This window comes from Balaenoptera ricei, chromosome 7, assembly GCF_028023285.1.
Source record: "Balaenoptera ricei isolate mBalRic1 chromosome 7, mBalRic1.hap2, whole genome shotgun sequence".
NCBI classification, from domain to species: Eukaryota; Metazoa; Chordata; class Mammalia; order Artiodactyla; family Balaenopteridae; genus Balaenoptera; species Balaenoptera ricei.
This window is the reverse complement of record NC_082645.1, coordinates 51,642,438-51,667,075: the sequence shown is the minus strand read 5'-3', so window position 1 is coordinate 51,667,075 and position 24,638 is coordinate 51,642,438. Positions and strand designations below refer to the sequence as shown.

The 24,638-nt window shown below is 33.9% G+C and overlaps 1 protein-coding gene across 1 annotated transcript in view; it reads left to right on the top strand.

Annotated features, from left to right (window-relative positions):
* Positions 1–24,638, top strand: part of KCNH7 (potassium voltage-gated channel subfamily H member 7) — a 453,269-nt gene that overhangs the window by 390,910 nt on the left and 37,721 nt on the right. Inside the window, exons 8-9 of the mRNA XM_059927175.1 lie at positions 7,575–7,974; positions 14,049–14,248. Of these exons, the coding sequence (XP_059783158.1) occupies positions 7,575–7,974; positions 14,049–14,248 (600 nt within the window). The remainder of the gene's footprint in view (positions 1–7,574; positions 7,975–14,048; positions 14,249–24,638) is intronic.

Below are 24,638 nucleotides of genomic sequence, written 5' to 3'. Positions count from 1 at the left end.
GTTTCATGGAGGTGCCCGAGAGTCTCAGAGGCCCTCAAAGTTTGACAGGCTGATAAGACTCAGAACCATCCATCTCCACTATACAAAGAGTAGCTTGATTTTATCTGCTTTACTGATTAGAGTTTCAAGTAAATTTTAACAGGAATTGACCTAATTCATTTTGCATTTCCAGAAAAGGTTATGGTAACTGCCTTCTCAAGTAGGTTCATTCATCCAATTAGCATTTATTGGGAAACTCCTAAGTGCCAATGTACTAGACTCTGAGTTTATAGAAAAGAATGAGACGAGGACCCCACTGCCTGAGAGCTTGCATCCTAGACTGGGAGAGCAGCGGATGAGCAGATAGAGTACTATCTGATAACAGCTTTAATAGTACTATATTCAAGGGGACATGTGAGCATGGAAGGGGAAGTTTCTGATTACCAGTGGAACTTTTCCAGGTAGAAAGGGTAGAAAGGTCATGCCCATTAGAGGCACGGAGCTATAAAGTGTTGGTTTCCAGCCCTATCAGAACTAACATAACAAATATTTTATAATGCCCCTTTCTACTATTGTTAAATAAAAGTCATAGATAATATAGCTTTCTTACATACATAATTTGACAAATATAATATATAATGCTCACCCTTAATATAAAGGAAAAACAAAAGAAATGTTCATAATAAAATACCTAGTAGAATATGTAAATGCTTCAGGCATGTCTGCATAAAAAGATATAATGAAGTTATCAGATGCTTGTACCTACTGATAACGAGAAAGTCCATATTTAAACAATAAATTCAATATTAAATGGGATATTGTTAGTTTTCTTTATATTTGCATTTTAATAAAGGGTTGCATAGATATGTGTGTGCTTATAAATGTATTGATATATATGTGTATACATGCATTTATACAGATAGATATGTTTATATGCATATATTAATATTTAGATACCTAGAAACACTGTGACTGTGATAACTACAAATGTTTATTGATATAGCTGTGCTGTATACCATATAGTATACAAATACCACAAGACCTGTTGTCAATGAAAATGAATAGTGGCAGTAACTGGGCTTGCCTATGTCATTAATACTAATATCTTCCTGATGCTAATGCCATCTGGACAGACCAAGGAAAAGATTCTCTATTTCTTAATTTTTGCATCATCAAACATCATGCCATCCATAGCAAATTACCTCAATATCATTGATGCAAAGGAACACTATTATTGGTTCAGTCTCCAGAAAGTCAACTTTTCATTATCTGCCTCAAATTTTTCCACAGTTTGCTTCTCTGTGGCAAATTTTACTTTCAGAGATATTAGTAGTTAGAATCTAGAGCTTCCTGTTTAGTTACATGCTTCATTAAACTCTTCCTCCCCTGAAAATTACTAGTATTCCTTTTTTTTTTTTTTGAATTTATTTATTTATTTATTTATTTTTGGCTGTGTTGGGTCTTCGTTTCTGTGCGAGGGCTCTCTCCAGTTGTGGCAAGCGGGGGCCACTCTTCATCGCGGTGCGCGGGCCTCTCACCGCCGCGGCCTCTCCCGTTGCGGAGCGCAGGCTCAGCAGCTGTGGCTCAGGGGCCCAGCCGCTGCGCGGCATGTGGGATCCTCCCGGACCGGGGCACGAACCCGTGTCTCCTGCATTGGCAGGCGGACTCCCAACCACTGCGCCACCAGGGAAGCCCCAATAGTATTCTTTTGATTAATTACTTGCTTTGTTGACCTCTCTCCTTTCACACTTCACTGTTATTTTTCATGGATTCTGAATGCAGGCAAGGCCTTTGACAGAAAGTTCTAATAGAAAAGAGGAGTTTCAGCTCACATTGATATGTTTGCTTCATTAGTCTGATAGATGAATCATGGAATGGATACAAGGAAAAATGTAGCAGGCCTCTGTATAGAAACTCTGATCATCTTGTCAGCATTCTTTCCGAACCTAATCTCTACAATAGTTGTCATTAGTTTGTTGGAAATGAATTTCTAAAACATTAGACATACTCATGTTCAAAGTTAAATGACAACATTTTGAAGACCTGCATGCATATATGTGTCTACACATAAAGTCTCTTATTAGATAGTTCTTGGGAATTAAGGCAGAAGTTTCCATTGGCTTGTATTTGAGGCTACTGGTCATGTCTCCAAAAATCTGTGCCATGACAAGTAAGACACACAGGATCCACAATGGAATAATTTTTGAGCTAAGGAAATATAAGTGTATTCCATCAAAAAATTTTGCATTAAGTTCATCACTTATCCATTATTTATTTACATGTGATCCACTGATAAAATTTGCTAAAGATGGCATAAGATACGATTTTTGGTTAAATGTTTCCAGAACAAGTCAAATTCCAATTTTAAAAACATAACATAACATTCATAATTGTTTATTTACTGTAACATTTGCCTAATACTATTTGGAATCATTTGATAACCAGTTTTCCATATTACTATAACTAAAGAGAAAGTGAGGTCAAATTGCAGCAAAATAGAATGTTAATTACAAAACAAAATAAAAATAAAAGTGTCTCGACAGTTAAAGCTATTAAGTAATGGAGGTTGTAAAATCTTTTTATTTATTATTTTTTAAATATTTATTTATTTATTTATTTGGCTGCATCAGACCTTAGGTCTTTGTCGCGGCATGCAGGATCTTTTTGTTGTGGCACGCGGGCTCTAGAGCTCATGGGCTCAGTAGTTGTGGCGCGCGGGCTTAGTTGCCCCGTGGCATGTGGGATCTTAGTTCCCCTACCAGGGATCAAACCCACGTCCCTGCATTAGAAGGTGGATTCTTAACCACTGGACCACCAGGGAAGTCCCTAAAATCTTCTTTTTAAAAGCCCATTTGTGGAGGAATTTGTGAGGTTTGCTATGGGTTAAGAAAGGCTAAGCTACGTGTCCCCCCCGCAAGGTTTTTTACACACTCAAAATGTAGCTCTTTGATTGTAGTAGTGAATGTGTTCTAGAAATATTGAAATAGTGTGACTCAAGCTGAACAAAACAAATAGAAACTAGTTTCAATATTATTGAGTTTTATTGGGCAGTTTATTGAATGATGAATACAAGTACCAGAACTTAGAGGGAATAGAAATGAAATCTAAAATAAAACATGAGTGTGGAGTTATGAAATGTATTACTCACTAAGTGTTCCCTTTTCCCCATTTGTACCAATATTACTTGACAAAGAGGACAGAATGATGGATTACATAGAAAGTTTCAATGACAATTCATCCTAACAACCTGTAGGCAAAACCAAAGATCACATACTTATATTTCCTCATTTATAAAAGAATAATTCTATCCACTTACTATAGGCAAAGATTTTAGAGAGTAAACCTCTGAAATAAAGTATTTTAAATGTAAGATTTTTGAAAATGCTTACTAAAAAGAAAGAATTATTTTTCAAAATTACTTTGAAAAATTCTTGAGCATGAGATTTTCTCTTATTGATGATGCTTTCTCAGTTTAACTGTAACCAAACTTATTCTTAAGTAGAGAGTTGTTTAATACTGATAAGAAATCACCTATTCTAATTTCAGCTCTTCAAAAAGAATTCAACTTGCATTAAGAGAGAATGCCTGAACTATTATGAATTGTCTAGTAAAAAAAAAAAATCACATAGTTTTCTTGAGTCTGGGTCTAGTATCTAACATACTGACAAAACTGTAGTTGTTTAGAGTATGTATTTTTAATATAAAGTTCAGTTAAGAAAGTCATACTTAATAAAGGAAACTAACTTTTACCTCAATATAAAAAAAAGTACCTAGGGCTTTAATGAACTATGGATGTGGGTACATTTTTTAAAAATTGAAATTCGATGATATTCATCAGCTACTCAGAAATTTGAATAATTAATAAATTTCCAGAGGAAGAATCATTTTACATTTTTTGAAAATTCTGACAAAATGAAAGTCTTAAGTAGGCCTTCTTTACTGTGGCATTCAGGCAAAAAGAGTTTGAAATGTCATTCAATCACAGTGAAGGAGTTGAATTTTGAGATGGCATGGGCACTGATGAGGTGGAGAGTTGACTTATTAGAGTTTATTATTATCTCCTTTGCTATATATTCATGGGCAGGACTGGAAAACAATTGACCTTGTTTCAATCTAGTGTAAAATAGTTAACTGTTTTCTAGATCTTATTTATTATCATGATGTCTTTATCTTTCATAATAATGATTACACTTACCTCCAGTGAGCTTTTATGCCTTTTCAGTCTCTACCAAAAGTAACAATAAAGACCATATTTGTCTACCAGTGAAAAGTTCAAGAAATACCACCTAAGAGAAACTTCTTTACCTCTACAATTTAAAAGTTGTTGTCATTAGTTTAAGGATAGTTTTATTTCTATTTTCAAAAAATGAAAAAAAAATGAAGGTAGATTTTCATATGTCTGGATATTACATGAAATTTGATATACTGTGAGATAACCATGCATTCTGAAAATATTCTAATCAGCCAACAACTACAATTATAAGGTAGTTGTTGGTCCCATTTTTGACTTGCAGATAATACAAAGATAGTAGCTCGTTGAACTAAACTATGCAGACTAACAGTCTCCAACAAATCTGAAAGAGGAGATGGATCATATTTTAGTCCACTTTTTCTGAGATTTTGGTGCAATCACTTCTCTCTATTGTGTAATCTGGGGCAAAATGCCTTAAATCTTTAAAGAGACATTTAAAGAAGAAGAAGAAAAGAGCTATTGCAAGCCTAAGTGTCATCTACAAGATGTGCTGTACCCAACTGTAGCTAAGGAAGAATGCCCAGGCATGTTAGCAGCGTCTTGATAACAACAGAAAAAAGCCCAAGTCATTTGTTACATTGTCAAACTAGCATATGTAGTTATGCTTGGGTACATGTTACAGAATCACAAGAGAATGGCTTTGACTGTTGAGGTCAATATTCATTCATCCTTACGATGTAGCTGAAAGTAACCTCTCCCCACCGACCCTTACACTCTCCCTCTCCTTTTTCCTTTCCGTCTCCCCCTCCTTCTGCAGTTATTTTGTGTCAGCTGGCTTGAGACTTCAACATGTACCTTATTTCTTAAACTTTTTTGGTCCAGAAAAGAGGTCATTTGTGTGTTATTATATATTATATTTATTTATCTTAACTTACTGTCATCTAGGTTTCACCTCATTCTGACATAACTCTAGAAGAAACACCAGAGGTTTCTTTGGGGGGAAGGCAAAAAGAAAGGAAGTGGCATATACAGCAGATTTGATTCCTTTTCTTTTCATAACGTCATTTTACTCTACCATCTTTGCAGCCAGAAGAGTCATTAGTACTTTTTATCACAATATGTTGTTAAAGCAGCTCATTTGTTTTGAAGCATTTCTCTTCGTTAACCAAATACCTATAGAAATGTCATTATATGTGATTTATTTTGAGGTTCAGAAATATTGTTCCAACGAAAGGCAGTTTTGATAATAAATCAAATAATAATAACCCTCAAATATTTCTGATTTCTCAACACAAGTAAATAGATAACAAAGCTAGGAGGAAAAATAAACATGCAAACTTAAGCTATGAAATGTAGAAATGGAGTTATGTTGAACCGGGGTGATTTCTGTTACCAGAGTCTGAGTAGTCAATGAATCCAGATGACGTTCTTGTCTTTAAAAATCCCTGCAATTTCCATAGGGAGCTGAATGACCAGTGTCCAAAAGCCTCCATTTGAAATTCCAGATATCAAAGTAACACGTTTGGAAAATATGTTGCTCTGTCAACCCATTTTACATTATAAAGTTCCTGCTTAGTGATGGAAGCGAAAGTGTATGGGATATTCAAATAAAAACACAGCTAAAATTTACTGGGTATTACCTACAACCCTAGAAGGATTTATTATTATGCCCATTTACAGATGAAGAAATTGACCCTTAGAGATTAAGTAAATAACTTGTCCAAGGTGACACACTGGTATGGAAGCAGAATTTCAGACCTAAGTTTGTTCTGAAGTTCTAACTCATAACTGCTAAGCTGAAACACTGACAATACAAATAGTGGAAAGTTGACATCTCTCCCAGGAAAACACCTCATACTCACTTAAACTCACCATTCATTCTTTGAAGAGATATAATTTTAAATTTGTGATGAAGAAAACACTGTTTCCCTTATTGCACCCTGAAAAATAATAACTCAGCTTTGGAAACAGAGAAGACTCACCTCTCCACCCATCCCTAAATGAGCAAAGACCAGAATCCAGTTGTGGTAAGGACATCTGAACTGCACAAGCTCCTCTCATCTCTAGAGGATTCGAATACTAACTGAAAAGAAGTCAGGGGAGACTGAGAAATCTTCCCTTCCCTTGTGACCACTCTGGCACAAGAAAAAAAACTGTAACACTTATTATAGAATGTTAATGAAAATATTTTCTTGATATTTAGAGCTCTTTTTCCATCAAGTCAATATGAAGTTATAGGGTGATAGTTATACCACATGCTATTTCTTTAATTAAAGTATGTGTCCTTAACACAGATGGATGTACTTTGAGAAATAAACACCAACAATAAACACATAAAATGACTCAATAATTGATTGGTAAACACCATGTAACTATGGAATAATTATATGCCCTGTGAATTATATAGTACTTATAGTTGACATTGTTTAGGAAACCCAAGAAATGAACTTGTAATTTGTACTTATCAAATTTCAAATCCAAACAACCAGTTAAGTATCTTGTTATTATATAGAAGTGTCCTATCATTAGACACCTGGTCAGTAATAATCATGCAATTAGTTACACATATCATACCCCAAAGCAAAACACATAATATCATTGGGATATCAAGAAACAATTTATCAATTCAACACATTTAGGAAGAAAAAATGAATTTAAATATAGTACTTCATGCATGCATGCAGTCATCCAATAAGTTTCCCAGTTGCCTTCTTGACTGGCTCCTTCTCATTATTCAAACACTTCTAAACTCTAATGTCAGCCCCTCAGCAGGATTCTCTTTGGTCTTCCTTTCTAAAGTGGTCCCCATCCCAACCCAAGCCCCTGAACATCCTCTAGCATATCACTCTGTTTTACTATCATCATCACACTTTTCACTCTCTGAAATGATCTTATTATTTGTTTATTTTAAAAATATGTATCTCTCCCCAACAGACAGTAGCCCTTGTTTCACTTCATAAGACACTTTGTCTAGTAAATAAATGTCTTTTTCTATTATAAAAGTAACCATGTCTGTTTGTTCAATACTATAATCCCCGTGTGTGGACCTTGGTAGGCCCACCAATAACACTCTGGAATGTTTGTCGGTGAATGAATGATTTACTGAGTATTCATTATGTGCCAGGCATGTGGTTAGAGCATGAAACCAAGCAGATAGAGTCTCTGTCCCATAAGTTTTACATGCCAAGATTCTGAATTAATGTACTACAGACTTTCAAAGTACTTTCCAAAGCAGGTGTAAAATTAAAAAAAAAACACAACTAACCTTAATACTTAATTCAAGTACATAGTCATCTTCAGTGCTACCATATTGTTGTAACCTGTTTCTACTTACTTTGCTTCACAGGAACATACACTGAATTGTTTACCAACTGTTTCTGACCATGCACATTTATTTCCACAGACAACAACATTAATTGGTCTTTTGAAGACAGCTCGACTCCTTCGTCTTGTGAGAGTGGCCCGAAAACTTGATCGATATTCAGAATATGGGGCTGCTGTTCTAATGCTCTTAATGTGCATATTTGCCCTGATTGCTCACTGGCTGGCTTGCATTTGGTATGCGATTGGGAACGTAGAAAGGCCCTACCTGACTGACAAAATCGGATGGTTGGATTCCTTAGGACAACAAATTGGGAAACGTTACAATGACAGTGACTCAAGTTCTGGGCCATCCATTAAAGACAAATACGTCACAGCACTTTATTTTACCTTCAGCAGTTTAACGAGTGTAGGATTTGGGAATGTGTCGCCTAACACCAATTCGGAGAAAATCTTTTCAATTTGTGTCATGTTGATTGGCTGTAAGTAGATTTCTCTTTTGTTATCTATTAGGATAAAATAATATCAGAAAATCGATATCTCTAGAACATTCAGAATAAGGCAAAGAAAACAGTTATAGAAAGTTGTAGAAATAATGGGATTAAATATATGGGTATTATATTCTATCAGATCTGATTCTCTCTGTGAAGGGAAGACACCAAAGGTCTTTCATGATCTCAGGAGCATAAAACTGGAATGACATGCATCTTGGGATTCAGGAACGGAGACTTGCAGTTCACGTTTACTGATGTAAAAACGTGTCTGTAATTTATCACTAATGGTTATCTTCTGTTTCAAACTGAGGCCAGATTAGAATGGGAAAGACTAGCTTACGTTTACATATCTATAGATATAGATATATAAATATCACCCCACTAATTATAATGTAAGCTAACCTTTCATATATATATGTATACATATGCACATACATACAGATATATATATATTTTCCCCCTGTCATTGACTAAAAATTCCTTTCCCTGTGACATTATGTCAAGGACCTAAGTGACTGCCCTTTACCCTACAATGGGTAATGATATGAGCATCATTTATAAGGTATAGTCTTTGGAATAAGAAAAAAATTCTGTGTAAAACTAAAGATGCTTTAATATTAATATTTTTTTTAAAAAATCACACTGTGGAACCACTAAAGATAACCTTGCTGATACCAGGCAGCAGTTGACAAAAGCATGATGGATTTTTAAAGCTTGAAAAGGAGCATTATCCTTAGATTGCATACAAATTTGAAAGTAGATCCAGAGAGTTAATTTTTAAATGTTAACATATTGTCTAATAAAATGTGCTTAGATAAGGTTCATTTATGAAACTTAAATAGATTCACCCAGTTTATTGTTCACTGTATTTAAAATTTACTTTTCATATATGTGTCTTGGTGTTTTTATTTTAGTAAGATTGTATAGGCAGATAACATTCTATTTAAATAACTCAAGGTATTCTGCAAATTCAGACTAAGTCTTGCCACAAACACAAAAGTAGAATTGCACTCAGAAGGAAATGGAAGTGTGGCCCACTTGAAAAAATAGAAAAATTCATTCCAGAGAGACTGAATCTTTCAGAACAAACACAGTCCCACTCTGTGATTGAAACTGCTAGTTAATACTTTATAGTGGTTATCAATTTCAGTGGCATTGGTAACAAAAAAAGAAAAGAAAAATGTCTGTTTTTAATTATTTAAACACCCGTATAGAAAAAAAAAAAAAAATATATATATATATATATATGTATACTCTTTTTAAAGAAAACAGAACTTGCCTCTTGAAACTTAGAATTTGCAAGAAAGAATTTTTTAAGTGCATTGAAGTTTAATGCGTTCACCACTTAGGAATCCTTACCGCTTGTGAGGATTAAGTGAAATACATAGTACTGTTTATCATGTGAATTATTTTAAATTAAAGAGAACTCAGTTCTTTACTTGCTCTATACCCAACCTCTAATCCTTAAATCAGGAAATTATTGGCAGTTTTTATTCTTCCTTTATTCCTGTCTTATTCCTTCCTTCTTTCCTTCCTTCCTTCCTCCCTCCCTCCCTCCCTTCCTCCCTTCCTTCCTTCTTTCCTTCCTTTCTGTCTTTCTGCCTTCTTTTTTAAAAGTGGCACTAGGTTATTTCTATTGATTCTTTAGGAAGAATATTTGTTTCCTGCAGATGAATTCTATCTTTTAAGAAAAGAGAAAACACTCTTGTTAATTGAGTAGACTAAGATACATCCATATTCCACATAATATCTTTTATTTGAATAGACTTGCTTGTACAAAACTTAATCAAAATGGGATTATGTAAAGCTTAGTGTCACACAGGAAAAAGTTTATAGATATTCCTAGACAATTCTTTCATGAGCTATCATGCCATAAAAGGTAAAATAAGACTAGAAACTTAGCAATAATAAGCATGCCTTGAAATTTTCTTAGTCATTTGATGTATATGTGTATATCTACACATGATATTTCCATTTAGATCCAACTGTATTAGAAAATGACTTGGTTTTCTGTATTTGGTTATATTTTTATACTAAGTACATACGCCTCAGTTACATGAGTGGCTTGATTTAAGCCTAAAAATATCCAAAATATAATGTAAAATATTGTATATATACTACTGCATGTTAAAGTTGATATAGTCTAGTTATCAAGTTGAACTCTCATTATCCCTAAGCTTCTTTAAAACTAATCTTCATTCTAAAATAAAAATTTGAAGCCAAGTTGTAGAAAGCAAAGCAATGTACAATCCCTCTTACAACAATATAATTCAAGGAAACTAAAAATTAAACATTAAAGCTATCATCTAATTAAATTCAAATAACGCAAATACCTATAGATACATTTTTAAAAGCGTCTATTTGCAAAGACAGTCACCAATTGTGCTGCTGAATGTGTACAGAGAACAGTAACCAGAGAATTCTTTTTAAAAATATACACATATACATAATTCAAGACGAAAAATAAAGAAAAATGTAAGCGGCCATTAAATAAATAGGAATACAAGCTATGCTCACATATTTATATCTATGTGTTCTAATATGTAAGTTTATATCTTTATTCAAATATTATAAATATAATATATACATTTAAATTTAAAAACACATAAATCAGTATACAAAGGCAAATGTATTTCGTCTCTGACCTGCTTGACAAACATCTTGGAAGAATTTCTTATTTTTATAACATGTAACAAAAAGTTATTGGATCTCTGCTTTTAACCATGATGGAGTAACTGAAACCTTACCATACCCCTATAATTTTTTTTTAAACAACAGAAAACTGAATAAAATATACAGGCATTTGGATTTCATCAAAATTAGTAACTTCAACTTTTCAAGGACACTTTGAAAGGGAACAGGAAAATGATAGACTGGAAGAAAATATTCTCAATACTTAGATCTAAAAAAGGACCTTTATTCAGCATATATCAAGAATTCTTACAACTCCATAGTAAGACAACTCAATTTAAAAATGAGCAAGATTTTAAACAGACATTTCACAAAAGAAGATATATTAATGGCCAATAAATACATGAAAAGATGTTATTAGTCATCAAGGAAATGCAATTAAAACTCTGTGATGGTTAAAATAGGATAATACCAAATGTTGGAAAGGTTGTGGAACAACCAATATTCTCAAATATTGCTGGTGGGAATGTAAAATCACACCATCTTTGGGAAATAGTTTGGCAGTCCCTTATAAAGTTAAACCTACCACACAGATCAGCAGTCCTATTCCTAGATGTTTCAAAGGGAAACGAAAATATATGCCCACACAAAGACTTGTACACAAATGTTCATAGCAGTTTTATTCATAATAGCCAAAAACTAGAAACAGTGAGATTTCATCAACAGAAGAGATAAATGGACTGTGGTAGAGGCGTGTGATGCAAATCTACTCATCAATTAAAAAAAGAACAAACTACTGATACATACAAAACAGAATGAATTTCAAAAACAATATGCTGAGCAAAAAGAAGTCAGACACAAATGAATATGTACATTATGATTCTATTTACATGAAATTCTAAGAAATGCTAACTAATCCGTGATGACATAAAGGAGCTCAGTGGTTGTCTAGGGTCAACCTAGAAACCAGTGGGCAGACAGCCAAGGGGCACAGAGGAATCTTTTGGGGATGTTGAAAATGTTCTATATCTTGATTGTGTTAACAGAGGTGTATACATTTGTCAACTAACTGAGCTATACATTTAAAACAGATTCATTTTGTTATATCTAAATTACACATCACTAAAATTTATTTTTTTAAGTTAAAATTTTTTTAAGTTTGTGTACTAGATAGAAAAGCAAGTGTATTTGTTCTATCAGCATGTTTCAGCTATTACCCAATGACCCTAAATTCATTAGTTTGGTGAGCATCTCAGATTTTGAGTGTGGTGTGCTGACGTTTTAAATTATACCTGTTTTATTTTTATAATACTGCAGCATAAAGCAAACCATTCTGGTGAAGGAAGAATTTTCTATTAAGGAAGGCTAAACAAAATATTGAGTTGAAAGAAATGCCTATATAGTCTGCCAACTTGCTTTTGAGTCATATTTTATGCCAGTTGATGGCCATTAACCAAATAACGTATACAGAATATAATCATTTTGTGCTTCTCTCTTACTTACAGACTTTAGCTCCATTTGCTTCCTAAAAAATAGAAAAAAAAAATGTATGCCTTCATTATAATTTAAAAAGCCATTAGCATAGAATTTCCTTAGAAAAATACACGCTATTCATGTATTCAACTATGTACTTATAATCTAGATTTTTGCCATCCTGTCAATGAGTGGAAATACGTGTTTATGATCCAAACTAATGTTTGGTTCATTTTTATGGCAGTATGGAGTTAAAACCACAGCATTTATTAAAAACAAAATAAGAATGTTTTCCCTGACTCTTCTTTGCGTAATTATGTGGTTTAAGTAAAATAACTAGCACTGATTATGTGCCTTTTAATTAAATCAAGTGAAAATCTGTACTAACTAAACTATTTCCTGAGAACATGATAGCTACTTTGGACACCTAACAACAGGCATAAATATTTTCAACACTAAAATTAGGCAGAGTAGGATATATTTCTCACACGAATCTCCTTGAATCATAGAAATCCATTTCAGAACAGTATTGCTAACTCCCTTCTTAATCAACTATGCATTTACTCAAATTAGGCCCAGGTTTTGTTTTTCCCGCCCCCTGTGGAAGATACTACCTAAACAGCTTTTCTACCTTAATGAGAATTACTGTCTTTCACAAATCCCAGTTCAGCCTCCCTATAGATCTCCCCAATTTTTATCCCTTTAAATAGATTAAAAATAAAGGGCTGCCTCTTTGTCTGGGGCATTCTCTTACTTGCGACTTCTATGGTAAACAAGGACCATGCTAACCAAGAGACAAAATAAGATGGAAAAGAAAACAAATGACCAAAAAGATAAGTCATTTTAAAACACAGACTGAATCTGACCAACATCTACTTTAAAAATGATTAAGTGTTTTATATAGGTAGTGATTTGTAAGACGTGTTGGGGAAAAAAATATGTTGGTTGGATATTGTTGAAACAAACACTTCAAGGGGTTGTTTTGGTTTTTTTTTCCCACCTACTTGGTACTTTGCAGTTCCAGTGCCTTAATGTGTTTTACCTCCTTTCTAAGTGTCTGACACTTGTCCAAAGGTCAAGACATAGGGCATGTATCATCATGTGACTTTCTGTACAGGATATAGAATTTTTCTCAGGATTATTAGAAACTAAGTACAAATATAAAAAGAAAGACAAGATGCTTAAAAAGCTTATGTTAAATCATAAAATTTAGCCCTGGAAGCTTTAAAAAGGGCATTCTAAGTATTGAATGTTAGTTTTTTTCTTCCCATAGATGAAAGAACAAAGAGGTATTCTATTTTTCTCTACAAAAAGTAAAACTATATTCTCATAGTCTAAGCCAAAGATATCTGTTTCTCATATAGAAATACTGTAAAAATGAATTTTAATAGATTAAAAATTACATATAAATAAACACTCTAGGGAAACTATGAGTTCCTTAAAACAATTTATTATTCCTTAGGAAATCCAAAATTTTCTGAATAATCTTAAAATTTATAGTAGGTTTATAATATTGCAAGGTTAGGTTTGAGGCTGAGGTGGAGTTGTCACAATTTAAAAATGATCATTTTTACTCCACTTCCAGAAAACAGATCTGTGTGGTAACCCCATGACATACCTTCTTATTACATTACAAATGAAATGTTTATTTTAAACACATTTTATCTCTAGTCAATAGTCTAGGTTGGTTACAGGTTGATATTGTAAACAGTCTGAGTTTCTACTTGAATATATAGAGAATCCATGGTGAATTTGTGTATTTTTCCTCTCCAGATTTACCACCAAAATTATAAATTTTACAACAGTATCGACTTGACTTCTTTGTTCCCCTAGGGCCAGTGGTAAACCCTCACAAATGGATTGAGATAATAAAAAATCTACGTATTTGAGATTCTGACAAGATATAATATCCCCAAGTGCAGTCTTTCCCCCATAACTTTGTTTTTTATCCAATCCAGCACTAATGTATGCAAGCATTTTTGGGAACGTATCAGCAATTATCCAAAGACTATACTCCGGAACTGCCAGGTACCACATGCAGATGCTGCGAGTAAAAGAGTTCATTCGCTTTCACCAAATCCCCAACCCTCTGAGGCAACGGCTTGAAGAATATTTCCAGCATGCATGGACTTACACCAATGGCATTGACATGAACATGGTACGTATTTCTGTTTTCCAAAACTGGAGCCCCTCAGGCGTTATAGCTACAGCCAAAATGGAAAAGCCAGTCTCACCAGCTTTGAACCCCTTGCTTTTGTTTCCCTCTCTCAGATGTTTATTTTCTCCCCTGGAGATAGTCTTTCATTCTCAATTCATGGCATTGCATGGTGCTATATCTAGTTACACTGTGTGGCAAAGGCATTATAACATGATGCAAACTGATATAACTGTGTGTATTAGAGCTCCCACTTCTGGTTAGGGAGAGCATTGCTAAGTTGGGACTAGGGCTTTCACCACTTGGTTTAGCTGCCAGCACCCAAAAAAATAGGTGGACCCATGTGCATTAAGACATTACAAGTAATAATAACTATAATGCCCCCAAACAGAAATATTTTTTTAAAATAGGACATTTTGAGGATTTGTGGGAGAGGTTAAGGAGCTTAAGTATACCATAAACATTTTATAATAGGAAGTTTCATGTTTCTGGTAAGGACAATTTTTCTATATTTTAATCAATTAACTATGTGCCCTTTTACTGTACCTGGTTTAATGCATCTTTCCTTTCAAGGGGGAAATATGGATTCCTTCATAACTCTTAAGCAAATTCAACATCAACAGTCACTTTTCATAACCCTTCCCTCCTTTATCAGTGCTCAAAAATCAATACAACTAATAAGATTAATTGATCCAAAGAGCTTCTTTTATTATTAGGAGAATTACATACATCTTTTTGACCTAGCTATTTGGCTATAGAGATTGATTACTAAAGATAAATTATATGATAAATATAAGTTATATAGCATATCATAGACCTATTAAAAAAAGATTAGAATTATAGTACCTTCCCATCTAGCTACTCCTCCACTGGGTAAGGATCCTGTTTCTAAAAATTCTTCATAAAATGATATCTTTAAAATTTAACGACGTCAACAGCATGATACAATTTTTGTATAAGTGAGCCTATGCAATTTAAATTGACTTTTTTTTATTTGACCAGCAATATCCTAACAAAAAATGAAAAGATTCAAAATTAGCAGTTAAGGTACAGAAAGCATTGCAAATATTGCCCAGTTTGAAAGATATATTTTTATATGATGTTTATCATAGCTGTGCATGATTTATTTGACGGAGAAGTAAGAGCATGCCATTATAAAATTTTTAATTTGAAGAGCTAATTAATCAGCACATTTCATACAAAGCCATAACTGAATCCCATGAGTTATTTCTGATTATCCCAAAGTTACTTGTGAAAATTCATTTGATAAATTGATCTCACCAAGGTAACACTTTAATCTCATAAGAAAGTACCTACAAATTGGTCACTTTTATGTACTTCCATCCATATTATTGTTTAATGAAGATATCAGCATTCAGAAACTATTGGGGATTCTCTAATGCTGGGTTGGCTGGAGCAGTGTCAAGAATTTTTAATCAAAACACATGTCGCTCAATTTTGTTGTTCCATACTACCAGATTATTTCAATAATCATAGTAAAACAATTATTTATTTTATTTCCCCTCTCCATATAACTCTAGTTTCATGACCATTTTTTTGTGTGATAAAGTCTATTTTGTGAAAACTATTTACCTTTCATTGTTTGACTCTATTACCTATGAATATGGTTTATATACCACTTGCCTATTTACAGTGTACTTATGAAAGATTTATCTCTTTCCTGTCTGCTTCACACCTTAATACATGGAATCACAACACCCACCGGTAAGAACAGGAGGTATTTATATCCAATTTAATTCTCGTGTAAATTGTGGAGAACACCCTTGTTATCTGTCAGGCTTAGAGCTTGTTAAATGATTTCCAATGTTAGTTCTGATTTTTTTTGCATGATGTAGCAGAGGAAATACAAAGCAAGAAACTGGGAAAGATAACTTGGAAGAGGCCAAGTACAGAATAGAAATCCTTAACTTTAACAACGACTTGACCTCTAATAATGTTTATATAAAGTTTCCCCTTCCCCACAAAAAGTCACTTATCTGCCCCTTCCTTCACTCTGGTAAAGGTTATGGGTATACGGTTTGCATTAGATAACTGTCATAAAGAAAATGTCATTCTCTTTCATCATCCTCTATTTTCATGATGTAGGTGCTTTTCTTTCCTCTCATCTGCATGCCTGTCTCACATGATCCTGGAGTGTGTGAGCTCTAAACCATGTGCCACTAAGTCTTGCATGTGGTTTTGAGAGCTTGACTTTGCACGAACTTCTTGTTTGTACACAGTGTCTACATTTCTCATCTTGTGACTGCAATGTGAGTAAAAAATCAAAGTGCAACATAACTCTGAAAACTCAGCAAATGGAAGATGCTTGCTAATTAAGAACAATGTGCAAAAGAAAGTTGATTAGAATAAAGCAACTGTACTCTTAGACTCTTGAGAGGTTAAAAAAAAAAATCTAAGTGGATTTTTTACCTCTAACACCACATCGTTAAATCCCTGTGTCTTGTTAGTTTATTGTTAACTAAATTGTAATTTAAAGTGATTTAACTTTACGTATTGTGATACATAAAAGTACATCAAACTGTTGTATTTTACATCAGCATTCCATGTTATTTCATTTAAGTATAACCTTAAATATAATTTCTCATGAAACATTTCAGGTCATTTTTGCTGTTTAACCATGTCCAAATGAAGTATAAGATGTTCAGTCACACTCTATTAATTGACCTAAAATTATTTTTCATAACTCAAAATATTTGATTCCTTGATAGATCACAAAACATAAGAAAGAATTGTAGCCATATTCCTTATTCCATAAGAAAGAATATGTAGCCATATTTCTTACTTCCTGCATCTTTTGCTTTTTGTGAACCAGCTATTACCAGAATGTTCCAGTACCAAAAGCATTCTGGGAACACTTATGGGCTTCCTTTCAGTTGAACCAAATGGTTAAGGTTGCAAAAGGAAAGGGGTCAGGATAATGAAGCTAGTGAAAGGAAGGTGTTCTTTTGCATATTATGTCAGGCTTAGGCGTAGTAAAAATTAGCTCAAAAATGTCCATAGGTCAAGTCTGGAAAATCCTTTCCCTTCTGCAATACTTTCTCAGATTAGGACTGAAAGCATCTCAACAAATTTCCCCAAGTTAAAGCTGTCTTATAACCCAAGCTGAAACTTTCAGACATTATCCAACAGTGATTTTAGTTACATCATTGCCAAACACAGAAAATCACCTTCCATGTCGTTGTAGAATCGAGCCATGCACACAGAGGAGCATGGCTTGAATGAATAAAGGCACCAATAACCATGGTCTATCCATCATTCTGGATGGAGAGAAATAAATCACTTATGACAGAAACCACTCCATAATTTAAAATTATATTTGCATGGAAGAAAAGCCTTTATGAACATTCAATGAAAAATGTTATTCCTTACCTAAAAATGCCCCCCTAGTAATGCCTGAATACTAGAGAAAAATACAGAATAAAAATTCAGAAGACCCAAGTACTAGCTCTCAATATGCCACTTTTCTTGGACAAGTCACTTAACCTCTCTGCAATTTCATTAAACATGTCATTTTCAAATAGTTTTAAAGTGCCAAAACTGCATTTGCTAAATGTGTAAAACAATTATCATGGCAGTTTTTCTGCTTGAGGATGTAGAGTCTAACCTACCTGCTGCCTACTCTCTTGCTCCCTCTGAGTCTCCTTTATGGAACATTTTCTTCTGCTTTGAATATTATTCAAAAACCACAGAACCAAGTGAGTGGTAGAACTGTGGAAGGCAGAGAACCCAAGGGGATCATTTCAGGTAAAGACAAGAACGGGAATAGAGGCACATATGTGTGACATCCAGGGCAGAATTAAGGCAGGTAATCCAGAAACAATTTTGTTTAATTTATTTTAGGAAGAAAGGGGAACAATTGAGTATTTTTTATAGTCTGGGACATTAATGGAGAAAAATTTGAGAAACACTTGTAGAAAGGAGTTGGAATAAGAACCTAGAAAGAGAAATAAATTCTTCAGCAAGGCAGATAGGTGAGGTTTCCTTAAAGATAGGCAGGAGAGAAAAGAAAAATGGTGATGGCATTGGTTTTGAGGAATAAAGGGCAATGGCACTCAATGGCACTTATACTACATGGTCCAGTCTCCTTGATCAAGCAGAGACTAAATGAATTCCTCAGAAAGGAGAAGGTGTAGGGTAGGAGAAGAGTTGAACAAGGGAGAATTTTTAGAGATTTCAATCAAGAGTCAACCTAGTCGTCTAAAATTGCTTAGAACCCCAGTAGGACTCTGAGTGACAAAACATACACTTATAATGGACCCAACAAGCAAAGCCAATCAAAATGGAAAGGAAAGTAATGAAGAATGACATATTGTTTAATAGAAATTCCTACTTCATGAGGCTGATGTTATTGCTAAGGAGCATTTTAATAAAAATCTGATTTCATTTCCTTCCATGACTCTTTTCCTGCTCCTCTGTTATCTGCTAACTCTGACTACTGACCATAACTACTACTACTAACTGCTTACTACTACTACTAACTACTATCTATTTAACTAGTAACTACTAATATTAACCTGCATCTACAATCTAACTCTACTGCATCAAACATTTTGTTGCATCCATTCTCTATACTTATTTAAATAACTTCATCTGTGCCAGGCCTTCACATTCAAATACACTCCACTCACGTCCTGTTTGATACACCATAGTGAAATGTAATTTCAAGCTCTTTCAGTATGTCCAATTAAGCAATGCAGATAAAATAATCCTTGTGACATTAAACCCCATAGGAAATATAAAGCAAAATTTATTAAATAGCATAGCTTGTCTCTACCATAATATTTTTATCCCCCTTTACCTTTTTCTAATGACCCTTATATACTGAAGTTGATAAATACAGTCAATGAAAAACCTTTGACTAGTTCATCATAGAGCTAAAATAAAATGACTACAAATATGATGCCCTTCATGTCTGACCACCCCTCCAATGGGGACCCTGTTTTCAAGAAGTCTTCAGAAAATAAAATCACTCATGTTTAAAGATATCAACAGCATAATACAATTTTTGCATAGGTGAGCCTACAATTTAGATTGATATTTTTTATTTGACCAGTAATAGTTTAACAAAAAAGCATCAGTTCAAAATTAGCAGTCAAGGTACAGAAAGCTTTACAAATATTGCCTAATTTGAAAGACATACACTTCTTCTCTACACTCAGGTCCAAATGGCCTAACAAGTAAATCCACCCATTTAAAAAGGGAACATGGAGATTGGCAAAAACCTGCATTTAAATGATAATGACCCTGAGGATTGGTGACATCTTTTAGTTTTCTGTAAAGAAATACTTAGTTACTACTTGGGAGTGGAATTAAAGTAATGCTGTTTACAATGCACCTTAAAAGATGTTTTCATCTCCATGCTGATTAGTTGATAGGAATTGCCTGGCTCTGCAAAAACTGGATAGGTAGCAAAATTTTGCACTCACAAGAAATCTACTATTAACACACATACTTGCCAACTGTAGCCAGCACGTGAACCACAGGTGCTTAAGAAAGGGCAAGTCACACGTCCTTCCTATTTTTCCCCAAGGCTATTTATCCTAAAGTCTCAAAAATGCCACAGAGCACAACAAATACCATCTGGAGCCCCCTGACATGAACAATATCAAGCTTAGGACAAGCATCTGGTATTTTCAGGTTACCAATTGTATATGCTCAATCATGTTTCACAAATGATGATGGTCACTTCAGCCTGGTCTCCAACCATCAACAAGAAAGACTTATTTACATCAGACACAGTGCTGTTTTAATGCAAAGCAAGTTCATCAACGGTGGGATCTGATCTTTAGCCATTCCTGAGTCCAGAGAAATAATGACAGCATGGTCTGGGGCTTTACACATGAAAAAGAGTCATTGCAGAAATACCATGCTGAGGCGATGAACACACTTCTATGTCTCCATTTGTTAATAATGTTCCTCTCACAGTAGTACGATGGCGGAAATGATATCTCAAGTTGTTTTTCAACTTTTGAAAATTTTGGTACTATTCAAACAGGACTCGAGTGCAATTTCTTATGCTGAAGAGTGTGATGTGTTTCCAAATACTTTCTTTGGAGTAGTAGAAGCACAGGAGTAATTCAAGCTCAATTCAGTTTAGGATCAATTAATACTCAACACAGGTTTAGCCAATAATAAAAAATAGAGACATCAAAGTTCACTTTTAAAATATTCTTTGGAAATATGAATTTAGGTCGACTAAATTAAAATATTAGAGGAACTCAGCACTTATCAAACCTAATAAAATCAAACCATTCACAATTCTCCCAAAATAAAAGTCCAATATTTACTTTAGTTAAAGAATTTTCTGAGACATTACCAATAGCCTGAGGATTTATATTGAAAATGGATATGTAAAGTTCCACCCGATATACCAGATATTTTAAATCATTTTTTAAAGGTGAAAATAAGCACAAGTAGTTCATCTAATCCAATTGATTATATAGCCTTAAGGCATCAGACTCAGGAAAAGTACATATATTTTCATTGTTTTTCTTGGTTTAGACATATTGCTATCCATGGAGTTGAATGTGGATGGAAAAAAATATATAATCATGCCTCTTTCATGCCAGATATTCCTAAAGAACCTATTTTAGTGTGCATCTTGGGCTCCTATTAGTCAGGTGGGCTACCCCCAGCAGAACTCTACACTCATCTTAAGGACCATCTGATAAGAATCTTCCTCACTTGGGGTCCAGCACCTCATATAGTGCATTTTAATGCTCTGAAGCCATGCTAAATCATTTACACATGTGCTGTAGATCATTTTTCCCACTCTACTGGTCATCTCCTTAGATCAGGGTGCTCTACAATACACACGAAACTGAAACAAATCAGTAGTTAGAAACACCTACCATACTGGGCGGGAAAACCAAAGACTCAGTCCACACAGGTGTAATTATTGTACTTCAATCATAGAGGTCCATGTCGAGCCATTACCTAGTTTTGACTGTGAGTCACAATATGTGGACGCTGGGAAAATCGGGCCTTAGTAGTGTTTTCTAAGATGGGAGCTTTGGCCCAGATTCTAACTCTGATTTTACCTGCGTTATCTATGAGCTGTGCTTAATATTTAACAGTAGGTAACACCAGCAATGAGGTCAGAGCATTATAATAAAGTAAGAATAGTTAATCAAGATGTTTTTTTCTATGAATTACTTATTCATAACATTTTTGCATAGTTTTTCGTTACTTTTTTCTTCTCATTTTTTAAGAACTCTTTATAATTTATAGACAAAGAGTTCATTGACACTTTATCTGCCGTCTATATTGCAATTTGTTCCTAATCTCTTTTCAATATGCTGGTTTTGTTTAGGGTATCTTATGAATTTTAAAGTGTTTTTGTTTTTTAATATCATCCAATTAGTCAACTTTTCTTGTATAGTTCAGAGATCCTGTCCTGTTTTACAAAGGTCTCACTAAACCTATGGATTGTACAAGTAGTTTCCTAGGTTTTAAGTTTTGTTATATGATTTGGAAGAAAATTCTGAATCTGTTTGAAATGTAGTTCTGTAAATTTTCTTCACATGAATAGAAGATAGTACTTTTTCTGTTGATTTTAAATACTACCTGATTTACACATTAAATTATTAGGTATAATTGGAATACATATCTTTACTCCCAGATTGGCTCTATTTGTCCATTCCTATGGCAATATAATAATGATTTATACTTAGTGGCTTTATACCATACTTCAATTTCTGACAAAGTAGGTCAACTCTTACTAATCTTGTTATTTTTATTTTGGGGGGCATTTGAGAGTTTATTCTTCCATATAAAATATATGACTATTTTAACTCAGTTACAACAAACTCCATGTTGGGCTTTTGAGACAACCCAAAGATCAGGTTGTCAAATCTGGCACACAAAAATCAGAACTTGTAACCAATATTAAAGTTTACTAATAATTTCAAGAATATATGTAATCATAAGGCATAAGCAAAGCATAGAGATCCTTCTTTGCATATTAGTATGTGTTCTGTCTCAGATTTAACACGGGAGGTCCCTAAACTGTGTATGTAATGACATAACACTTAATCAGAATGAAACTTTTTGGTCATTAAACATTCTGGAAGTTACATAGCTTACATGACATTTTATAGTCTGGAAGTTACATAGCTTACATGACATTTTCCAGAAAGTCATGTCCTATAAATCTATTGATGACATTAAAATAAATCTGCTTTTGAAAGAACATTAGCCTAACAGTTATTAATAAATTAAAATAACAATAATAGTAAAAATAATATGAGCTATAATTTAAAGACTCCAAGATCTTAAGAAGAAGATACCAAGTGCTTTGCAAGCCTTCAGATCAGTTTATTCCAGTACAAGCTGCCTTTGAAACTTATTTCTTATGAGTGAGGAGTGAACACAGGGATTCTCTTTAATGGGAAATTGTTGGTGGGTGAGTGGACGGATGTGACTGAATACTTCCCAACTTCTGTATCATCTGTGAAGAGACGGTAGAGAAAAGTCTAGTTCTGGGTAGAAGATAGATAAAAGGCAGCTCATTCTTTAAAGTTGGGCAGCAGGATCTTTATCACACCTACTTCTACCTGAGCAGGTTATTAACACCATTCACAGCCAGGTCATGCTGCATTTCCCTGTCGATAGTATATGTTAAAACCAGACAACATTTCTTTTGCAAAACTTCTATGCAACATTAATTTTAGTTAATGTAACATACACTGAATTTTGTCACAGCTTGTTCACTATCCTAATCAAACACAAGATTTAAATAATGTAAAATAAAATGATCCAAGATGAAGGTAAAAAAAAAAACAAAATCTACTGATGAAAGTTTTGTTTATCATAAGCAATTTAAACTAGACACATCCTGCCAAAAACACTCCATAGATAGGAGCTGCCCCACACCCTTAGTGTGCTTGCCAGGAGCAGGTCACTAATCTTTGTCATTAGCTGGTCACTTTTCTTTCCGGTATTCCTCAGCAAGGATAGAGAATGAACTGTATTCCTGTTGCTAACCCTTTCCTTTCTATTAATTTTATATTAATTTTTACATAATTTTGAAATTTCAATATTAAATTCTCATCTTTGCCCCATGTTAAAATCATCTGAAATATGTTAAACAAATTTTAGTGCTTCAGACCCACCCTACAACAATTAAACCAGAATTGCTTATAGCTAAGTCAGAGCATCAGTATTTTTATATGTCTATTCTAACATGTAGCCAGGATTGAGAGCCACTGATTTAGATCCTAAAAAATTACATCTCCTTCAACAAGATTTTATAATGTTCTTAGAAATTTTTACCTTTGTTATTAAATTTATTCTTAAATTTATATAGCTTAGTCAAACAAATGAAATATATTACACATTTCCATTTTTACCTGCTTATAAATAATATATAGTTAAACTATTTATCTTCCTTATAGCCACCTCAACAAATTATTTGCCTCATTCTTTTTTTGTTTGTTTGATTAACTCTTGAATGTTCTAGGTATGCAATCATATCAGCAACAAAAAAAAATAAATTCATTCTCTTTTTAAAAAAAGACTATTTATTTTCTTTATTAGTTCACTAGATTCTCCCAAAAAATTTCAAATAGTAATAGCTGACTTTATGAAAATAGCTTCACCATTAACACTAATATTTAAAAAATATCCTTGCATTCCTGAAATAAATCCTACTTGGTCATAGATTTTTTTGATACTTTGTTGAGTTTATCAGCTAGTAAATTATTTAGAATTTTGCAGCTATTTTATAGTGATATTGATCTATAGTTATAAGCTCCTTTTTTATTATTTAAATCCACTTTATTGTTATTTACTTTTCCCTTTTTTTTAACATCTTTATTGGAGTATAATTGCTTTACAATGGTGTGTTAGTTTCTGCTGTATAACAAAGTGAATCAGCTATACCTATACATATATCCCCAAATCCCCTCCCTCTTGCGTCTCCCTCCCACCCTCCCTATCCCACCCCTCTAGGTGGTCACAAAGCACCAAGCTGATCTCCCTGTGCTATGCGGCTCCTTCCCACTAGCTATTTTACATTTGGTAGTGTATATATGCCCATGCCACTCTCTCACTTCGTCCCAGCTTCCCCTTCCCCCTCCCTGTGTCCTCAAGTCCATTCTCTACGTCTGTGTCTTTATTCCTGGCCTGTCCCTAAGTTCTTCAGAACATTTTTTTTTTTTAGATTCCATGTATATGTGTTAGCATACGGTATTTGTTTTTCTCTTTCTGACTTACTTCACTCTGTATGACATACTATAGGTCCATCCACCTCACTACAAATAACTCAGTTTCGTTTCTTTTTATGGCTGAGTAATATTCCATTGTATATATGTGCTACATCTTCTTTATCCATTCATCTGTCGATGGACACTTAGGTTGCTTCCATGTCCTG